Source organism: Phocoena sinus, chromosome 1 (assembly GCF_008692025.1).
Source record: "Phocoena sinus isolate mPhoSin1 chromosome 1, mPhoSin1.pri, whole genome shotgun sequence".
Lineage (NCBI taxonomy): Eukaryota > Metazoa > Chordata > Mammalia > Artiodactyla > Phocoenidae > Phocoena > Phocoena sinus.
The window spans coordinates 55,988,495-56,007,943 of NC_045763.1; the positions used below are offsets into that span (position 1 = coordinate 55,988,495).

The 19,449-nt window shown below is 36.9% G+C and overlaps 1 protein-coding gene across 7 annotated transcripts in view; it reads left to right on the top strand.

Moving 5' to 3' along the window:
- RAVER2 (ribonucleoprotein, PTB binding 2) overlaps positions 1 to 19,449 on the top strand; it is a 103,798-nt gene that overhangs the window by 17,784 nt on the left and 66,565 nt on the right. For all 7 annotated transcript variants that reach the window (XM_032636639.1, XM_032636656.1, XM_032636646.1 and 4 more), the window contains exons 2-3: positions 3,190 to 3,256; positions 18,825 to 19,294. In XM_032636639.1, coding sequence (XP_032492530.1) covers positions 3,190 to 3,256; positions 18,825 to 19,294 — 537 coding nt within the window. The remainder of the gene's footprint in view (positions 1 to 3,189; positions 3,257 to 18,824; positions 19,295 to 19,449) is intronic.

Below are 19,449 nucleotides of genomic sequence, written 5' to 3' on the forward strand. Positions count from 1 at the left end.
GTGAGAGGCCCGCGTACCGCAAAAAAAAAAAAAAAAAAAAAAAATAGCATAATACCATTTTTATAAAGCTCAGAAACAAACCAAAACAATGTATTATTTGGGGATACAAAGCTGCCTGAGGACCCCAGCTATGGGGGATGGGCTAGTGCAGGAAGGCATAGTTAGATGGAACAGTGTTGCCAATGTCCTAGTCTTTAAGTTTGGTGTAGAGCTCCTGGGTGCTTATTTCATTATTATGCCTCATAATATATGTTACAGATAATCCTTTTGTGTTATCAAATCACTTACAATTTTAAAAGAACATAAATAAAAATATTTTTTTCATTCCAAAAAAGTGGAATTTAAAAGCAAAGTGCTTTAATCTATGAAAGCCCTTTTTAGAACATAAGTCTGCAGAGGGCTTGGAAGACAGTGTGATTCAAGTTTAAAACTAAGGCTGGGTTTCATTCAGGAGGAAGTCCACACCAGCTAGAACAATGGTTGTTTGACTTTTGGGGGGTTATTAACAGACTGTTTTGAGTTGAAAGCTATTAAACCTCTCCCCAGAAAACATTTCATATGTGGTAAACTTTTCATTTAATTCCAGGGGGTGATGGTGAATCGGGTCTGGAAATAGGTTACTAAAGCTATCTAACAATTACCAATTTCGATGAGCTCATCTTACTGTAAGAAATGTGTAACTGATATTGCTAGTCAGAGGACAAAGTATTTGCATCAAAGGTGCAACTTCATTCCTTAAAGTTAGCTTGTAAGTTGAATGTGTCATAAAACTAGATTAGAACAGGGAGACATAATTTTAGTCCTTTTGGTTTTGTGTGGTGTGGAGCACAGTAGAATTTTGGCAAATGGTCGTTAGGACTCTCTTTCAGGTTTTAAGTTTTTAATTTGGCCAACTTGCCGAGGCTCAAGTTGAGGGGTGACCCACTTTTGCCTGGGTCAAGGCAACCAGGGCATGGAGAAAAATAATTGTTTTTTTCTTTGCAAGAAGCTTTGTAAAGTTTCCCAGTTGGCAAAATCTGTATTCCACGTCTGATACATAGGAAAGCTGTGATTAGAAATATGGGTGTTTTAAAAATAAAATTTCCAACTTGCAAAATGCATCTTTGAAAACTTAGGTGGTTCTGTTAGCTAAATGAGTAATATAACATGTCAGTTGTTTACGGAGACTTGATCAAGTGAAGAGCAGTATCATGTTTTCTTTATCTGGCATTTGACAGCTGTTAACTAGTGAAATGAGAGATTAAAGTTTGTGCAACTAAAAGCACACACTGGATCCTTTCAAACAAAACTGTGTCACCTTCTATATAAAGTATAATATTAAATTAGCTGATTGGCAAAATATATATGGTATACTGCTGAGAGAGTTATGTTTACTTAATGAGCAATACACTGTTGTTTAAGTTCAAGAAAATATTGAAGCTTACAAGACAAAAAATTACCATAGCAGTAATATATAAACGAATCTGTATGTTGATCATATTACTATGTAATTCATCAAACAATATTTTACACAATTGATAAGTATATATATTTTAAAACATTTCTAATATGACTGATAAAGAATACTAAATTATCACCTTTACCTTTCTTATCTTTCTTATCTCAAAGATGATTGTCTTTGTTTCACCCAGCACTATTTTTATACTTTGCCTATTATATCAGTCTCCCCCACTCCCTTACGTTGGATTGAAAGAGAAAATGTTTCTCAACTTGTAACTGTCCTCTTACTTATTTTCCATTTCCATATGATCACTTATTTGGACATTGTGGTGTTGGTTTTATAACTAACTGTGGTAGTATACTATTTCAGTTAATCCTGGAAGAAATAAGGCAGTATAGCATAGAGGGTAAGAGTGTTGTCCCTAGAACCAAGCCAATTGGTGAATCTATACTCAGCAAATTACTGAGTGTAAGCTTTGGCAAGTTACTTGAATTTGCTCTGCTCTGGTTTCCTGATTTTTTAATGAAAGGAGTAAGTTCAGTGTTCTGGTACCTAGTAAAAACTAAATGAATGTTAACTATAAAAATATTAGTAATAAGAATTATTATTATATTACTGAATTAATTAGTTTAGGTTGCAAACTTAACATCCTAGCACTTATGTCTGTTTAGTGTATTCATTTGTAATATAGAACAGGTTGGCTGTACCACTGTCTCACCTGGGGTGCAAATGTCCACTTATGTGATAGTTCAATTCCTTTAAAAAATAATAACTACATCGGTTGTATATTATGAGTAAAATTTTCAAGGCTTAATATCAAGTCAGTGACAAAATAAATTATATTCACTTTAATGTTTATGTGAGTGCCTAGTATGCTCAAAGCAATATATATAATATACAGATAAATATAGTTCTTGTACTCCAGTATTATCAGTTTAACAGAAAGGATTGGAGAAATACAGAGGAAATATACTGTATTTTCCCAGGTGGATGGAAGTTATGATATCACAGTTTAAAAGTTCAGACTGGATTAGTAATAGAAACTGAACAAACAAGAAAGCCAGTTTAAACATCTTGGGGAGCCAAGGGGAAATAAATTGGACTACATACCATACCTTGGTGGTTGTTACTTGTTTTCATACCCAGGGATCTCTAAATTAGGTTTTAATTTATATTTATTTCTTCTACATGCTGGTATTACCATCTACAGGTGTAACACTTGTTAGAAACTCAGTATGTAGAACACAAGTAGAAACATTTCTTATTATTTGTGTAAGAGAGGCATAAATAAAGTATGACCGTTGTTAGCACAGTGGTGGGAGGGGTGATGTTCTGTGGAAAAGAATTGGAAAAATCTTCATGGAAGAACATTTGAGCTGGGATTTCAAAGGAAGCATGTGATTCTAGATGAAGTTTGGGAGCTGTAGTGGTATGTTTGCCCCATGCTAGATCGAGGTATCAGCGTAATTCAGAATGAGGATTGTGCATGGTATACTCACGAGAGAATGAGTGTTCATCTGAGCAGGAATATGGGCATGTGTAGGGATATATTGGAAGATGTATTTGCAGAGGTAGGTTGGTGCCATATCTGGTGGGCCTGAATGCCTTTAATTTAAATAAGTGATGGAGATCCATAGAAGAGTTTTTTACATGGGGGATGGTGATGGTAGTGGTGCTCGGCTGCTACAGCTGGATCATCTACTAACTGCATTCATGTGTTTATTGAGTTCATGTTTTGTCTCTTTCAGGAAGTTCATGATTTATTACAAGACTATGAGTTAAAGTATTGTTATGTGGACAGAAATAAGCGAACAGGTAAGATTTCTGTTCTAAGCGTCTGATTTTAATTCTGCAGGTTGTCGTTATAGAGCAAAAAAGCTAAGTGTCTTTTTATTCTTAAGCTAATATCTGAAATTCTTAAGCATAAATTATATATATGTTACTTAATTTATATTCTGAAGGTAATATTATTCTAAATTTTAATCACATAAATTAATATAATATTGGTGGCAGCCATTTGGGGGAGCTCATTCTACCACATGGACGCTGGTGCTGGTAAGCACCATTTGGAATCCTCCCTCTAGGTTATTAGTGCCTGACCTGGCCCTGCTGGGTCACTGCTGGGATGCATCAGGCCAAGCAACTAACAGGGTGGGGACACAGCCCCACTCACCAGCGGCCAGGCTGCCTTAAGACCCCTTGAGCCCATAGCAACCAGAGGGGCCAGGACCCAGTTCCACATACCAGTGCATAGGCACTAGCCCTGGGAACCCCAGGGCCCTGCATCCGGAGACCACAGGACCCAGCTCCAGCCACCAGTGGGCAGGTACCAGCCCCAAGACTCCCCTGGGCTCTGGCCCTGCCCACCAGCAAGCTGGCTCTAGCCTCTCAACCAGACTCACACACCAGTGGGCAGGTACCAGCCCCAGGACATCCTGGGCTCCAGCCATATACACCAGTGGGCAGACCCAAGCCCCAAGACCACCGCAGCCCCGCAGCCTGCCATGGCAGGACGCAGCCCACTCACCAGCAGGCCGGCACCAGCACTGAGACATCTTGGGCCCCTCAGCCAGCTTCCCCAGAAAGCAGCCCCACCTACCAGGTAATCTCACAAGCTTTAGGACACCTAGGACTCTGCAGCCAAATGTGTTAGGAACCGGCCCTGCATACCAGTGGGCTAAAACCAGCTCAAGGACACCCAGGGCTCTGTAGTTGGATATCCTGGGACCCAGCCCCACCCACCAGTAGTCGGACACCTGCTCTGGGATCCCGGGCCCTGCAGCCAGAGACCCCAGGACACAACTCTGCCTATCAGTTAGCCAGCCAAGCCCCAGAACCCAGCTTTACCTCCTGGTGGGCGGGTACTAGCCCTGGGATCCCCGGGACCCCAACCCTTCCTACCAGTGGGCAGACACCAGCCTCAGGACCACCACAGCACTGCAGCCTGCCCTGTCAGAATCTAACCAACACAACAACAGGAAGGTTAAAAGACAAAAGTAGTAAAATCATTTATATCTGAAATGTGTAGTTAAGGGACACACAAAACCAAAAGATGTAAAATATGATGTCAATAACAGTAAATGGGGGGGAGGGGAGTAAAATGCAGGGTTTTTAAAATGCATTTGAAATTAAAACAGCAAATTAAAATAATAATATAGAGATTTATACATAAAAACCTCATGGTAGCCACAAACCGAAATTCTGTAATAGATATACACAAAAGAAAGAGAAAGAAACCTAAACATAACACTAGTCATCAAATCACAAGGGAAGAGAACAAAAGAAGAAAGGAACAAAAAAGTTACTACAAAAACAATCCCCAAACAATTAACAAAATGGCAATAAGTACATACCTATCAATAATTACTTTAAATGTAAATGGACTAAATGCTCCAATCAAAAGACATAGAACGTGTGAATGGATACAAAAGCAAGAACTATACATATGCTGCCTACAAAAGACTCGCTTCAGTTCTGAAGGCACACACAGACTTAAAGTGAGGGGATGGAAAAAGGTATTCCATGTAAATGGAAATCAAAAAACAGCTGGAGTAGCAATACTTATATCAGACAAAGTAGACTTTAAGTCAGAGACTGTAACAAGAGACAAAGAAGGACATTACATAATGATCAAGAGATCAATCCAAGAAGAAAATACAGCAGTAATAAAGCAAATATTAATAGACATAAAGGGAGAAATTGACAGTAACACAATAGTACTAGGGGACTTTAACCCCTCACTTACATCATTGGTCAGATCATCCAGACAGAAAATAAGGAAACACTGGTCTTAAACAACACATCAGATAAAATGAACTTAACGGACTTCCATCCCCAAACAGCAAAATACACATTCTTTTCAAGTGCATGTGGAACATGCTCCAGGACAGATCACATGCTAGGCCAAAAATAAGTCTCAGTAAATTTAAGAAAACTGAAATCATATCAAGCATCTTTTCCAACCACAACACTATGAGACTAGACATCAACTGCAAGAAAAAAATTGAAAAAAACATAAACACACATGTGGAGGCTAAACAAAATGCTGCTAAACAACCACTGTATCATTGAAATCAAAAAAGAAATTAAAAAACTCCTAAAGACAAATGAAAACACAATGATCCAAATCTATGGGATGCAGCAAAAGCAATTCTAAGGAAAGTTTACTGAGATGCAAGCCTACCTCAAGGAACAAGAACACTCAGGAACAACCTAAGCTTACACCTAAATGAACTAGAAAAAGAAGAACAAACAAAACCTAGAGTTAGCACAAGGAGAGAAATCATAAAGATCAGAACAGAAATAAATGAAGTAGAGAGACTAGGAAAACAATAGAAATGATCGATGAAACTAAGAGCTGTTTCTTTGAAAAGGTAAACAAAATTGATAAACCTTTAGCCAGATTCATCAAGAAAAAAAGAGAGAGGGCCCAGATCAATAAAATCAGAAATGGCAAAGAAGTTACAACTAACACCACAGAAATAACAAAGGGTCATAAGAGATTACTGTGAACAACTATATGCCAATAAAATGGACAACCTAGGAGAAATGGACAAATTCCTAGAAATGCACAAGTCTCCCAAGTCTGAACAAGGAATAAATAGAAAATATGAACAGACCAATTACCAGAGCATTGAAATTGAGTCAGTAACAAAAAACTCCCAGCAAACAAAAGTCCAGCACCAGATGTGTTCACAGGTGAATTCTACTAAACATGTAGAGAAGAGTTAACACCTATCCTTCTGAAACTATTCTAAAAAATTGCACAGAAAGGAATACTTCTGAACTCATTCTACAAGGCCAGCATCACCCTGATAACAAAACCAAACACACCACAAAAAAAGAAAAGTACAGGACAATATCACTGATGAACATAGATGCAAAAATCCTCAACAAAATATCAGCAAACTGAAATCAACAATACATTGAAAGGATCATACACCACGGTCAAGCAGGGCTTATCCCAGGGATGCAAGGATAGTTCAATATCTGCAAATCAATCAATATGATAAACCATATTAACAAATTGAAGAATAAAAATCATGACCATCTCAATATATGCAGAAAAAGCTTTTGACAAAATTCAACATCGATTTATGATTAAAACTCTCAACAAAGTAGGGACAGAGGGAACAAACCTAAAAATAGTAAAGGCCATATGATAAGCCCATAGCTAACATCATACCCGATGGTGAAAAGCTGAAAGCATTTCCTCTAAGAACAGGACCAAGACAAAGATGCCCACTCTCGCCACTTTTATCCAAAATAGCACTGAATGTCCTAGCCACAGCAGTCATACAATAAAAAGAAATAAAAGAAATCCAAATTGGAAAGAGAGAAGTAAAACTGTCATTGTTTGCAGGTGACACACAGTACACATAGAAAATTCTAAAGATGCCACCAAAAATTCATCAATGAATTCAGTACAGTTGCAAAATACAACATTAATATGCTGAAATATGTTGCATTTCTATACACTAACAATGAACTATCAGAAATTAAGAAAACGGTCCATTTACCATAACATCAAAAAAACAAAAACAAAAAACAAACCTAGGAATAAATCTAAGGAGATTTACTCTGTACTTGGAAAACTCTAAGATACTGATGAAAGAAATTGAAGATGACACAGATGGAAAGATAATACAGTGTTCATGAATTGGAAGAAGTAATATTGCTAAAATGACCATACTACCCAAGGCAATCTACATATCTAATGCCATCATATCAAAGTACCAATAGGATTAGTCACCGAAGTAGAACAAATAATTCTAAAATTTGTATGAAAACTCAAAAGACCCCAAATAGCCAAAGCAATCTTGAGAAAGAAGAACAGATCTGGAGGTATCATGCTCCCTGACTTCAGACTATACTACAAAGCTATAGTAATCAAAACAGTATGGTACTGGCACAAAAACAGACACATAGATCAGTGGAACAGAATAGAAAGCCCAGAAGTAAGCCCAGACATTTATGGTCAATTAATCCAATACAAAGGAGGCAAGAGTATGCAGTGGGGGAAAGACAGTCTGTTCAAAACATGATGCTGAGAAAAATGGACAGCTCTTGTGAAAGAATGAAATTGGAACATTTTCTCATACCATACACAAAACTAAACTCAAAATGGATTAAAGACCTAAATGTAAGACAGCAAACCATAAAATCCTAGAAGATAACATAGGCAGAACACTCTTTGACATAAACTGTAGCAATATTTTTTTGGGATATCCCTCCTAAAGCAAAGGAAACAAAAGCAAAAATAAACAAATGGGACCTAATTAAACTTAAAAGCTTTTGCATAGAGGAGGAAACCACTGACAAAATGAAAAGACAGCCTACTGAATGGCAGAAAACATTTGCAAAGGATATGACTGATAAGTGATTAATATTCAAAATATATGAACAGCTCGTACAGCTCAATGTCAAAAAACTGAACAACCCAACTAAAATGGGCAGAAGACCTGAATAGACATTTTTACAAGGGAAACATACAGGTGGCCATCAGGCCCCATGAAAAGATGCTCAACATCACTAATCATCAGAGAACTACAAATCAAACCCACAATGAGGTATTACCTCACACTTGTCAGTATGACTATTATAAAAAAAGAGTACAAATAACAAATGTTGTCAAGAATGTGGAGAAAGGGACTCTTGGGCACTATTGATGAGAATGTAAATTGGTGCAGCAACTATGGAAAATAGTACGGAGGTTCCTCATAAAACTAAAAATAGAATTACTGTATGATCAGCAACTCAACTCCCGAGTAAATATCTAAAGAAAGTGAAAACACTAATTCAAAAAGATACATGCACACCCCAATGTTCATAGCAGCTATTTACAATAGCCAAGATATAGAAGCAACCTAAGTGTCCATCAAGAGATGAATGGATAAAAAAGAAGTGGTACTATGTACAATGGAATACCACTCAGCCATAAAAAAAGAAAGAAATTTTGCCTTTTGCAACACATGGATAGACCTGTTTATAATCTATAAACATTTGAATCACTATGATGTACACCTGAAACTAATATAATATTGTAAATCAACTATACCTCAATAAACAATTAGGCAAAATAATGAATTTGCATTGGTTTTTAAAAATATAAATAAATAATATTACTACAGCTTTATGAATTTTTATAATGAATGTTCTAATGTTATATGTTGTAACATTTTAATGAGCGATTTTTATATGTTAAGTATCCTTCAGTTTTAATAATATATTACTGGACTTAGTAAATTATGTGGTTTGACCTTTAGTTATACAAACTGGGAAAATCGTTTAATTTTTCTGCACATTAGTTTTATATCTGTGAGATTAAAAGCCTAAACTAGATTATTTTCTTTGTGTACATACGATATGTAGATGTTTAAAAACATCTCTTTGAGATGATAAAAAAATAAGAAAATGTATGGAGGATGATATAACCATTATATATATACCGACTCCCAAATTAGCAAATGTTTTATTGAAGTATTTTATGCTTTTAAAATGTTTTTTGTAAGGGGTGGATGAAATGGGTGAAGGAAGTCAAAAAGTACAAACTTCCAGTTATAAAATAAAGACGTACTGGGGATGTAATATATAAGGATGGTGACTCTTTGTCACAGTTAATAATACTGTGTTGCATATTTGAAAGTTGCTGAGAGAGTAGATCTTGAAAGTTCTCATCCCAAGAAAAAAAGTTTTAACTATGTATGGTGACAGATGTTAACTAGAATTACTGTGGTGACTATATCACAATATATAAAAATATCAAATCATTATGAGAGACTTCCCCGACAGTCCAGTGCTTAAGACTCCATGCTTCCACTGCAGGGGGTGTGGGTTCAGTCCCTGTTCGGGGAACTAAGATCCCACATGTCATGTGGCTTGGCCAATAAAAAAAAAATCATTATGTTGTACACTTGAAACTAATGTTATTTGTCAATTATACTTCAATTTAAAAAGTTTTTTTTAAAGTATTTCTTTGTCTTTAAAAATATTATATACATGCTAGAGCCCTAATGTAGTACTACTGAATGAATACCTCTGATAGTATGGTCAGGAATTCTGCATTTATTTTTTCTGACTTATAAAAAACTTGTAAAAAAGACATTATAGTTAAAGATGAAATTAAGTTCCTACCCCTCTCTGATTCCATTTCCTCCCTCCCTCTAATGATTAATTGTGGTAATCACTAGAGCTGTTCACAAATTCTTTTTCTTTTTCTTCTGGTCATGAGGTAAGATAGTGCTCCCTTGTTCCCCTTTGAAGTTACCAATGGACATGTGATTTGCTTTTCGATTAATGAAGTGGAGTGGAAATGGCATGTATCCACCTCCAGGTGGAAGATTTCAGAGCTAGCATGTGATTCGCTGCTCACCCCTCCACTTGCTAAAGTGATTAAGGAAGGTTATAGAACCTCTTTAAACATAGTCCCAGAGTGACTATAATGAGCAAAGCCTCCTTCCTTCCTTCCTTTCAGCATGGGATATGCAGCATGAAAAGCAACAAGAAAAAAAAAACCCCTTTTGTTAAGCCATTGAAATTGTGGAGCTGTTTCTTGCCAAGGCATCCCATCTAATGCCTGAAATTTTACTATATGTAAAATGAACAGTGTTGTATGTGGTGTTTTTGAAAGCTAAATGTAAATGGCATTCTACTGTATTTTTTCATTTAGCAACTTGCTTTTTTTTTCTTAACCTCTATTTTGTTTTTTGGATCTTTCCACATTGATACTTATAGCTCTAATTCATTGATTTAAACTACTACATATCATTCTGTCCTGTCAATTTATTACCATCGATAAATCTGTTCATTACTGATAGGCATTTAGGAAGCTTTAACTTTTCCAGCATTTTAAATAATGCTGCAATGAATATGCTTTTACTTGTCTTCTAATATACATTGCAACTGTTTCTCCACAAGTGAATTACTGGGTTTGTAGGTTATGTACAACTTCAATGTTATAAATATTGATGAAGGCTTTACAGCTGGGAATGGTGCTGTTCCTACCAGTGAGGATGATAGACAGCATAATTGGTGGTTGATTAGAAGGAGTATTCAGAAGTGTTTTGTCTCAAGAGTGGAGAAAACTGACTCTAGATTAACGATGCTAAAAATTTTAAAACAAGACCAGAGAGGATCAAGCCCGTTCCTGATAACCACAACCTAGAACAAAACTCAAGGATATTTATATGAATACAAAAAATTCCAGTACCCAGCAAGGTAAAAATTTACAATGTCTGGTATCCAATTAAAAATTACCAGATATGGCAAAGAAGCAGGAAAATACAACCCATAATGAGGAGAAAAACCAATCAATCAAAACTGACCTAGAATTGAAGCAGATGAATTAATGAAAATGGACATTAAAACAGTTTTTATAACTGTGTTTCATATGTACAAGAATTTATAGTAAAACTTGAACATATTAAATAGAGGATGGAAGATATTAAAATATACTTAACTCACACTCTTAGAGGTGAAAACTACAATGTCCAGGATGAAAAATGGGATGGGTGGATGGGATTAACTAGCAGAGTGGACATTGTAGAGGAACAGATTAGTGAATGTGAATACACAGAAACAACAAAAATGAAGCAGAGGAAAAAAAGACTATAACACATGAACAGAGTATCAGTCAACTTTGGGCCAACTTCAAGAGTCCTAATGGTGGAGTAATGGAGTCTCTGTAAGAGAGAGCAAGTAGTACAGTAAAAATATTTAAAGAATTAATGGCTGAATTTTTTCCAAATTTGATGAAAACTCTAAACCCAGAGATCCCCAAAGTTTAACCAACCTCAAGCACAAAAACACGAAAAAAACTACAATAAGGTACGTTTGTAATCAAATTGTTTGCAATTAGTAATAAAGAGAAAAATCTTTAAAACAGTGCCCCCCAAAAAGGGCATATTATTTAGATGGAAAAAGATAATGATGATGCATGTTTATTGGAAACAATGCAAATGAGAAGGCCATGGGGCAACACCTTTTCTTTCCTTGCTGAAAGAAAAAAATCACCATAAAATTATTAAGACATTAATGAAAGGAATTGAAGACAAACGGAAGGTATTCCATTGTCATGGGTTGGAAGAATTAATGTTGTTAAAATGTCCACACTACTGAAAGCAATCTACAGATTCAGTGCAATCCCATCAAACATTCCATTGGCATTTTTCACAGAAGTAGAATAATCCTTAAATTTGTATGAAACCACAAAATACCCTGAATAACCCAAGCAGTCTTGAGAAAGAAGAACAAAACTGGGTGCATCACACTTCCTGATTTCACACTGTAATATAAAGCTATCGTAATCAGTATGGTATTGGCATGAAAACAGACACATAGATCAATGGAAAAGAATAGAGAGCCCCGAAATAAACCCCCACATATATGGTCAATTAATTTAGGACAAAGGAGCCAAGAATATACAATGGGAAAAGGATAGTCTCTTCAATAACGGTGTTGGGAAAACTGGACAGCCACAGGCAAAGGAATGAAATTGGACCACTGTCTTACACCGTATACAAAAATAAACCCAGAATGGATTAAAGACTTGAATATAAGACCTGAAAACATAAAGCTCCTAGAAGAAAACATAGGCAGTAAGCTTCTTCCTATCAGTCTTGGTGATGATTTTTTGGATTTGACACTAAAGCAAAGGCGACAAAAGTAAAAATATACAGGTGGGACTACATCAAACTAAAAAGCTTCTGCACAGCAAAGAAAACCATTAAAATAAAAAGGCAGCCTACTTAATGGGAGAAAATATTTGCAAATCATATATTTCATAAGGGGCTAATATCCATAATATATAAAGAACTCATACAACTCGATTGCAAAGGAACAAACAGTCTGATTAAAAACCTGGCAGAGGGGCTTCCCTGGTGGCGCAGTGGTTGAGAGTCCACCTGCTGATGCAGGGGACACGGATTCGTGCCCCGGTCCAGGAAGATCCCACATGCCGCGGAGCGGCTGGGCCCGTGAGCCATGGCCGCTGAGCCTGTGCATCCAGAGCCTGTGCTCCGCAACGGGAGAGGCCACAACAGTGAGAAGCCCGTGTACCGGAAAAAAAAACACAACAAAACCTGGCAGAGGATCTGAATAGACATTTTTCCAAATTAGGTGTATAGATGGCCAACAGATACATGGAGAGGTGTTCAGTATCACTAATCATCAGGGAAATGCAAATCAAAACCACAATTATATATCACCTCACACCTGTTAGAATAGCTATTATCAAGACAACAAGAACTTAGTGCTGGAGAGGATGTGGAGAAAAGGAAACTCTTGTGCATTGTTAGTGGGAATGGAAATTGGTGCAACCACTGGAAAACAGTATGGAGATCCCTCAGAAAATTAAAAATGGAACTACCATTTGTCCAGCAATTCCACTTTGGGCTATTCACCTGAAGAAAACGAAAACAGTAACTCAAAAAGATATATGCACCCCCATGCTCATTGCAGTATTATTTACCATAGTCAAGACATGGAAACAACCTAAGTGATTGCTGATGGATGAATGGATAAGGAAGATGTGGTGTATATAGACAATGGAATATTATTTAGCCTTAAAAAAGAATGAAATCTTGCCATTTGTGACAAGATGAATGGGCCTTGAGAGCATTATGCTAAGTGAAATAAGTCAGAGGAAGACAAATACTGTAGTAGGACCTCACTTATAGGTGAAATCTAAAAAAACCAAAAAACAAAAAACATGAGCTCATAGATACAGAGAACAATTGGTGGTTGCCAGAGGCTAGGGATAGGGGTTGGCGAAATGAGTGAAGGGAGTCATAAGGTATAAATTTCCGTATAAAATAAGTCATGGGGATGTAATGTATAGCACGGTTACTATAGTTTGTTTCTCTGTTTGATTTGACCGTACCGGGTCTTAGTTGCGGCACACAGGATCTTCATTGCTGCATGTGGGATCTTTAGTTGCGGCATGTGGGCTCTTAGTTCCGGCATGCAGGCTCTTAGTTGCGGCATGCATGCAGGATCTAGTTCCCTGACCAGGGATCAAACCCGGTCCCCCTGCACTGAGAGCACAGAGTCTTATCCACTGGACCACCAGGGAAGTTCCCAGCATGGTTGCTATAATTAATAATACTATAGTGCATATTTGAAAGTTGTGAAGAAAGTAGATCTTAAAAGTTCTTATCCACCCCCCCAGCCCCACAAATTTTTGTAACTATGTATGGTGATGGATGTTAACTAGAATTATGGCAGTGATTATTTCACAGTATATACAAATATTGGATTCATTGTACGCCTGAAACTAATATATGTTATGTCATTTATACGTCAAAAAATCCCACAGAATTATTTACCCACCAAAAAATATCCTTTAAAAATGAGCGTGAAGATGTTTTTCAGTCATATAAAAGCTGAAAGAATTCATCACCATCAGACCTGCATTATAAGAAGTATTTAAAGAAGTCCTTTAATAAAGCATGGAGAAAATGATGCTGGATGGGAATCTGGATCTACACAAAAAAGTGAAGAATACCAGATGTTGTCTTTATGTGTGTAAAGACTGTTTTATTAATATTCAGATCTCTAAAAGATAATTGTTTAAAGTGAAAATAATAACACTATATTGTAGAGGTTATAACACATGTAGGAATAAAATGCATGGCAACAATACAAAGGTTGGGAGGGGAGGAATGGAAGTACACTGTTGTAAAGTTTTTAGATTATACACAAAAAGACCAGTATCACTTCATGGTAACTGTTAAGTTAAAGATGTATACTACAAAGCCAAAATCACCCACTAGAATAATACAACGAAGAAACTCAGTAATTGTATTAAATGACATTGCCTTGGATTTCAGGAGCTATGGTGGTGTTTGAAGAAACAGATAATAATTAATAGATTAATAAAGGATGGCTACAGTTACAAACTGTGACCTTAAAACCAGAGCTCTCTGTTATAAATAAGAAGAAATAATTGTATTAAACTAGGATACATTAAGGAAAAAAGTTTTTGCATGCTTGCCATCAAATTTGTCCCAATAATAAATTAACTAATGGAGCAAGCAATGGCAAAAGGATAAATAAAATTGTGACTTGTGAAAGGATTGGGACCAATCGTCGAATATTAAAATTTTGGTAGGAAAATGGAAACAGAACTAATCTCCAAATCCCTTATAGCCTTTTCTCTGTAGAGTGACATCTTTCACTTCCACAGAGTCAATGTGAGAAAATTGGACATTTTTTTTTAGAGAATTTATGGCCTTGCAAAGAAGTGGAAGAAGCTATAGAAGAGAATCAATGACCTCTTTTTCCTACTGCCTGGACTTTTAAATTTGCTTCATTATGTTATCTAAATTCTACCATCAAATGTCTTATTTGGGTTGTGCAAATGCAGATACCTGAGGGAAGGAAAATAAGAAGTTGTCAGTTTTAAAACGTACTAGTTAATCTATGCAGTATACATTCGTCCATTCAGTTGACACTTACAGATCCTCTACTGTGTGCCTGGCACTGTGGTAGCTGATGGAGATACATTCATTAGGAATTTAGGGAGCTCACAGTTGATAGGATAGCAGGCATCTAAACAAATAGATTATAATAAAGTGTGATGTGTGCAATCATCCATTCAATGTTCAAAATACAGAGGTATAATAAAACAAGGGTTAACTCTAACTGGAAGAGAACATCAGGGAATGCTTCCTGGAGATCCTGATGCATTAACCTCTGGGCTGGATTTGAAAGCCAACTAAAAGGTTTGAGTGGCTGAAGATATTGGGAGAGATCGCGTAGGCAGGGGAATTACATGTGTAACATATAGATGCTTGAAACAAGTTGCGGTCTAGGGAGCTACAAACAACTCAGTGTCGTTAGAGGATAAAGAAATGTGGTGGGGAATGGAAGTGTGGCAGTTACTGAGGCTGGTGTCAGATCAAAAGGGCCTGGTAGGCAACCTGGGTAAACTTACATATTCTAATTCTTTGTTGGGTTCTTTTGAATTTTTTACACACTCAAATGTATCATTCACACAGGCTTTATTTCTCTCCTCTTAACCCTTGTGTCTTTTACTTCTTGGATTTGTCCTACTGCACTGGCAAAGACCTTCATTCCATGTTAATAAAACTAGTGAGACAAGAGCCCTTATCTTATTCCCTATCTCAGAGTAAATGGTTTTGGCTTTCACCGTTAATTTTGATGTAGGTTCCTTATAGACATTCTTTAACAGATAAAGGATGTTTCCTTCTTTTCCACTGATTGCCAAGAATTTTTATCCTGCATGGACTTTGAATTTTATCACATATCTTTTCTTGCTCTACTAAGATACTCTGTGATTTTTCTTTTCTGTGCTGGTAATGTGGTGACTTATATTGATTGCAATTTTATTTATTCATTTATTTATTTTTACATCGTTGTTGGACTGTGGTTGCTTTGCAGTGTTGTGTTGGTTTCTGCTGTGTGACAGGGTGAATTGGCTGTGTGTGTGCACGTGTCCCCATATACCCTTGATTGCTATTTTAAAATAAAACTAATTTTGCATTCCTGAAATAAACCAAACTTGATCATGGTAAAAAAAAAAAGTGGCCTGGTAGGACATGATAACTGCGCTGAGGCTTGGCTTCATTGGTGATACCAAATGATTGCATTTTAGGCAGTAAACAGGCACAATTAAACTTTTGTTTTTGAGAGAGCGCTTTATTGTCATTGTGGAAAAAGAAGAAAAGCTAGAAGAATGAAGAAAAGAGGATGAATTCAAGACCTATTTGGAGGGTAGAATTTGAGGATTCCTTTTATGTGGGAGTTAAAGGAGATAGGGTCTAGGGTAACTCCCAGGTTTCTGATTTGTGAGTTGTGATGCTAGCAACTGAAATAGAGAATAAAGGAAGCTGAACAATGTTGGGATTTTAGGGGAATGGCAGGGAGAGGATGAAGATTGTGATTTATGTTTGGTCATGTGTGAATAAGTACGTGGATATATGTGGAACTGAGGACTAGAAACGTAGATTTAAGAGTTAACAGGGTATAGGAGGCTTTCTGGGAGCCCCCAGCCTAGCCATTTTGCTCTGTTTAATTGCTTCCATAGCCCTCATACTTCCTCTTTGATAACATTACACCTGTAAACTCTGTCAAATCTCTATCATCCTCTACTGGATTGTGAGGTCCTTGTTGAAAGGGATCTTATTTGTTTTGTTCACCAGCTCCTTTCCAGTGCCCAACACAGTACCTGGTACATGAGACTGAATAAATGGGCATGGACATGAGTGCCCAGGGGAAGAGGGCACAGAGAAGAGAGGTTGATGGCTCAGGGCTGCTGGGTACAGTCATATGGCTGTCACTGTGTGTGACTCTGCCAAGAAGCAACCTTAAGGATTACCACCTTACATACGTGTATACAATGGAATATTACTCAGCCATAAAAAGAAACGAAAGTGGGTCATGTGTAGAGACGTGGATGGACCTAGAGACTGTCATGCAGAGTGAAGTAAGTCAGAAAGAGAAAAACAAGTATCGTATATTAACGCATATATGTGGAATCTAGAAAAATGGTACAGATGAACCGGTTTGCAGGGCAGAAACAGACACAGATGTAGAGAACAAACGGATGGACACCAAGGGGGGAAAGTGGGAGGGGTAAAGTGGGATGAATTGGGAGATTGGGACTGACATATATACACTAATATGTATAAAATAGATAACTAATAAGAACCTGCTGTATAGCACAGGGAACTCCACTTCGCTGTACAGTAGAAACTAACACAACATTGTAAAACAGCTATACCCCGATAAAAAAGAAAGGATTACCACCTTACAGTTGTGAGTGGTGTGAGTGGAGAAAAATCTAGCAAAGGAAATGGAAGAAGGAGAGCTTGGACAGGTATGAAGAAAATCAGGAAGGACTTTATCAAGGAAGTTAAGGAAGGGAATGGTTAACAGTTTCAAATACCCAGAGAATTCAAATCAAACATGAGCTGATGAGCTTATGAGCTGGTATAGGAAGCATAACCAGTATTTACAAATTGTTGTTGGCTTGTTTGCTGGTTTTAGCAAAATATCATTAAATGGTATTCTGTGTCAGCATAAGGGAAGAAAGGCATAAAATCAAAGTAACTCAAGTTCTTTAAAAGGGTTTATTGGAAACCAAGAGATATTCTCTCAATAAGTGGAGCAAAGCCATTTTTCCCCCTTAGTGTTGGAAGAGTTAGCTATTCCTTTGTAAGTAGTTTCCTTGTATGTGGAGATCATGTTAAATGAAAAATGTGTTTCTTTAAATGTTAAAGTGTGGTGAGATGCTCAGTCTGAGAGCTGCGTGGGCACTAAGACCAGCTGAGGGAAGAGCAGATTGAGTGAAATGACAGGCAGGACTGTCCACACTGTTTAAATTCTTCTTTCTCTCTTGCTTTGTACATATTTGCCACGTTGTTATCATTGAATTTGGGTAAGCTAGTTGCTCATATGGAGCAACTCCACTGTGTGTTCCAGAGCGGGAGAGAAGAGGGAGAGGTAGGAAGGTTGAGAGAGCGGTGTGTTTGTGGTTTGTCCTGTGTTGTTTCTTTTATTTGGGGTTTTAAATTTTTCATAAATTATTGCTCAAAAATCTTACCAGATACGCATGTCTGTGTGATATTTCATTGATTTAGAACTTTATAATTGTATCATGTTTTAGATTTTACAAATTGTCATGTGTATTTGTTGCTTAATGCTGGAACAGCTTCATTAGGTAGACAGGACAGATTTTTTAATTTTGGGGGAGTTTGTTTTACCAAAGATTCAAAGTTAAGCTACTTGTCAATATCATAATACTCCTGTGATCTTTTCATACCATATTGTTCATCCAAAAAGCATGTGTGTGTGTGTTTGTTGTTTCAATGTAATTAATTTTATTTTAAGGAAACATATACATGAATTGGAGAATTGTCTTCCTCTGGGCATTTTGGTGTCTTTTTGCTCTGCCTTTGTTTTTTAGGTTCTTGTTATCAAATAGGGTCCTTTAGAACTCTCTGAGAAGAAATAAAAGTTCATAAAATTTTGCATCACGTGTTAACTGAGGAAAAATATCAAGTCTGTATGTAGTTTGAAAAGATTACCCACCCGACCCCACCCCACCCCACCCCACCCCCAGAATATTGTGGTATCTTAGAGTGGAGCTCCTAATATAATTTGTATACTGTTTGAGTTACTGGTCATGAAATTAGTTAAGTGAGGGTGTCAGCATTTAAAAATAATGAAATAGAATAGAAAATATCAGAGTGCATTGCACATGATAGAAGTGTTATCTCCTGATACTTTTGTTTCGGAAATATATATATGTATGTATGTACTGAGGCACAAGTATAAAATGTATTTCCTTACTGTGGGTCATGGTCAGAAAAGCTTGTAAACACTGGCTCAGAAAACTCTCGTTCATTTTATCTTCTTCCAGCTTTTGTTACATTATTGAATGGAGAACAAGCCCAGAATGCAATTCAGATGTTTCATCAATATTCATTTCGAGGAAAAGACTTAATAGTCCAGCTCCAGCCAACAGATGCTTTGCTATGTATTACCAACTTGCCCACTTCTTTTACGTTAGAAGAGTTTGAAGAACTTGTTCGTGCTTATGGAAATGTCGAGAGATGTTTTCTGGTCTACAGTGAAGTTACTGGCCATTCCAAAGGCTATGGATTTGTGGAATACATGAAAAAGGACTTTGCTGCAAAGGCTAGATTGGAGCTATTGGGTAAACAGTTGGGAGCATCAGCTGTCTTTGCACAGTGGATGGATGTTAATCTCTTGGCCGCAGAGCTCATTCATTCTAAGTGCCTTTGTATAGATAAACTCCCTAGTGACTACAGGGATTCAGAGGAGCTGTTGCAGTTTTTTTCCAGTATCCATAAACCTGTGTTTTGCCAGGTATGTATTTTTAAGTCATCATTTGCAATATTTAAAAATACCTGCATATGTATCTGCATGCATTCAAGTATTTTTTATACCTATGTAAATATCACAATGGATAATCTAATTCTAATTGAGTCTGTAATGAACACTTCAATATGATGGTAAATTTT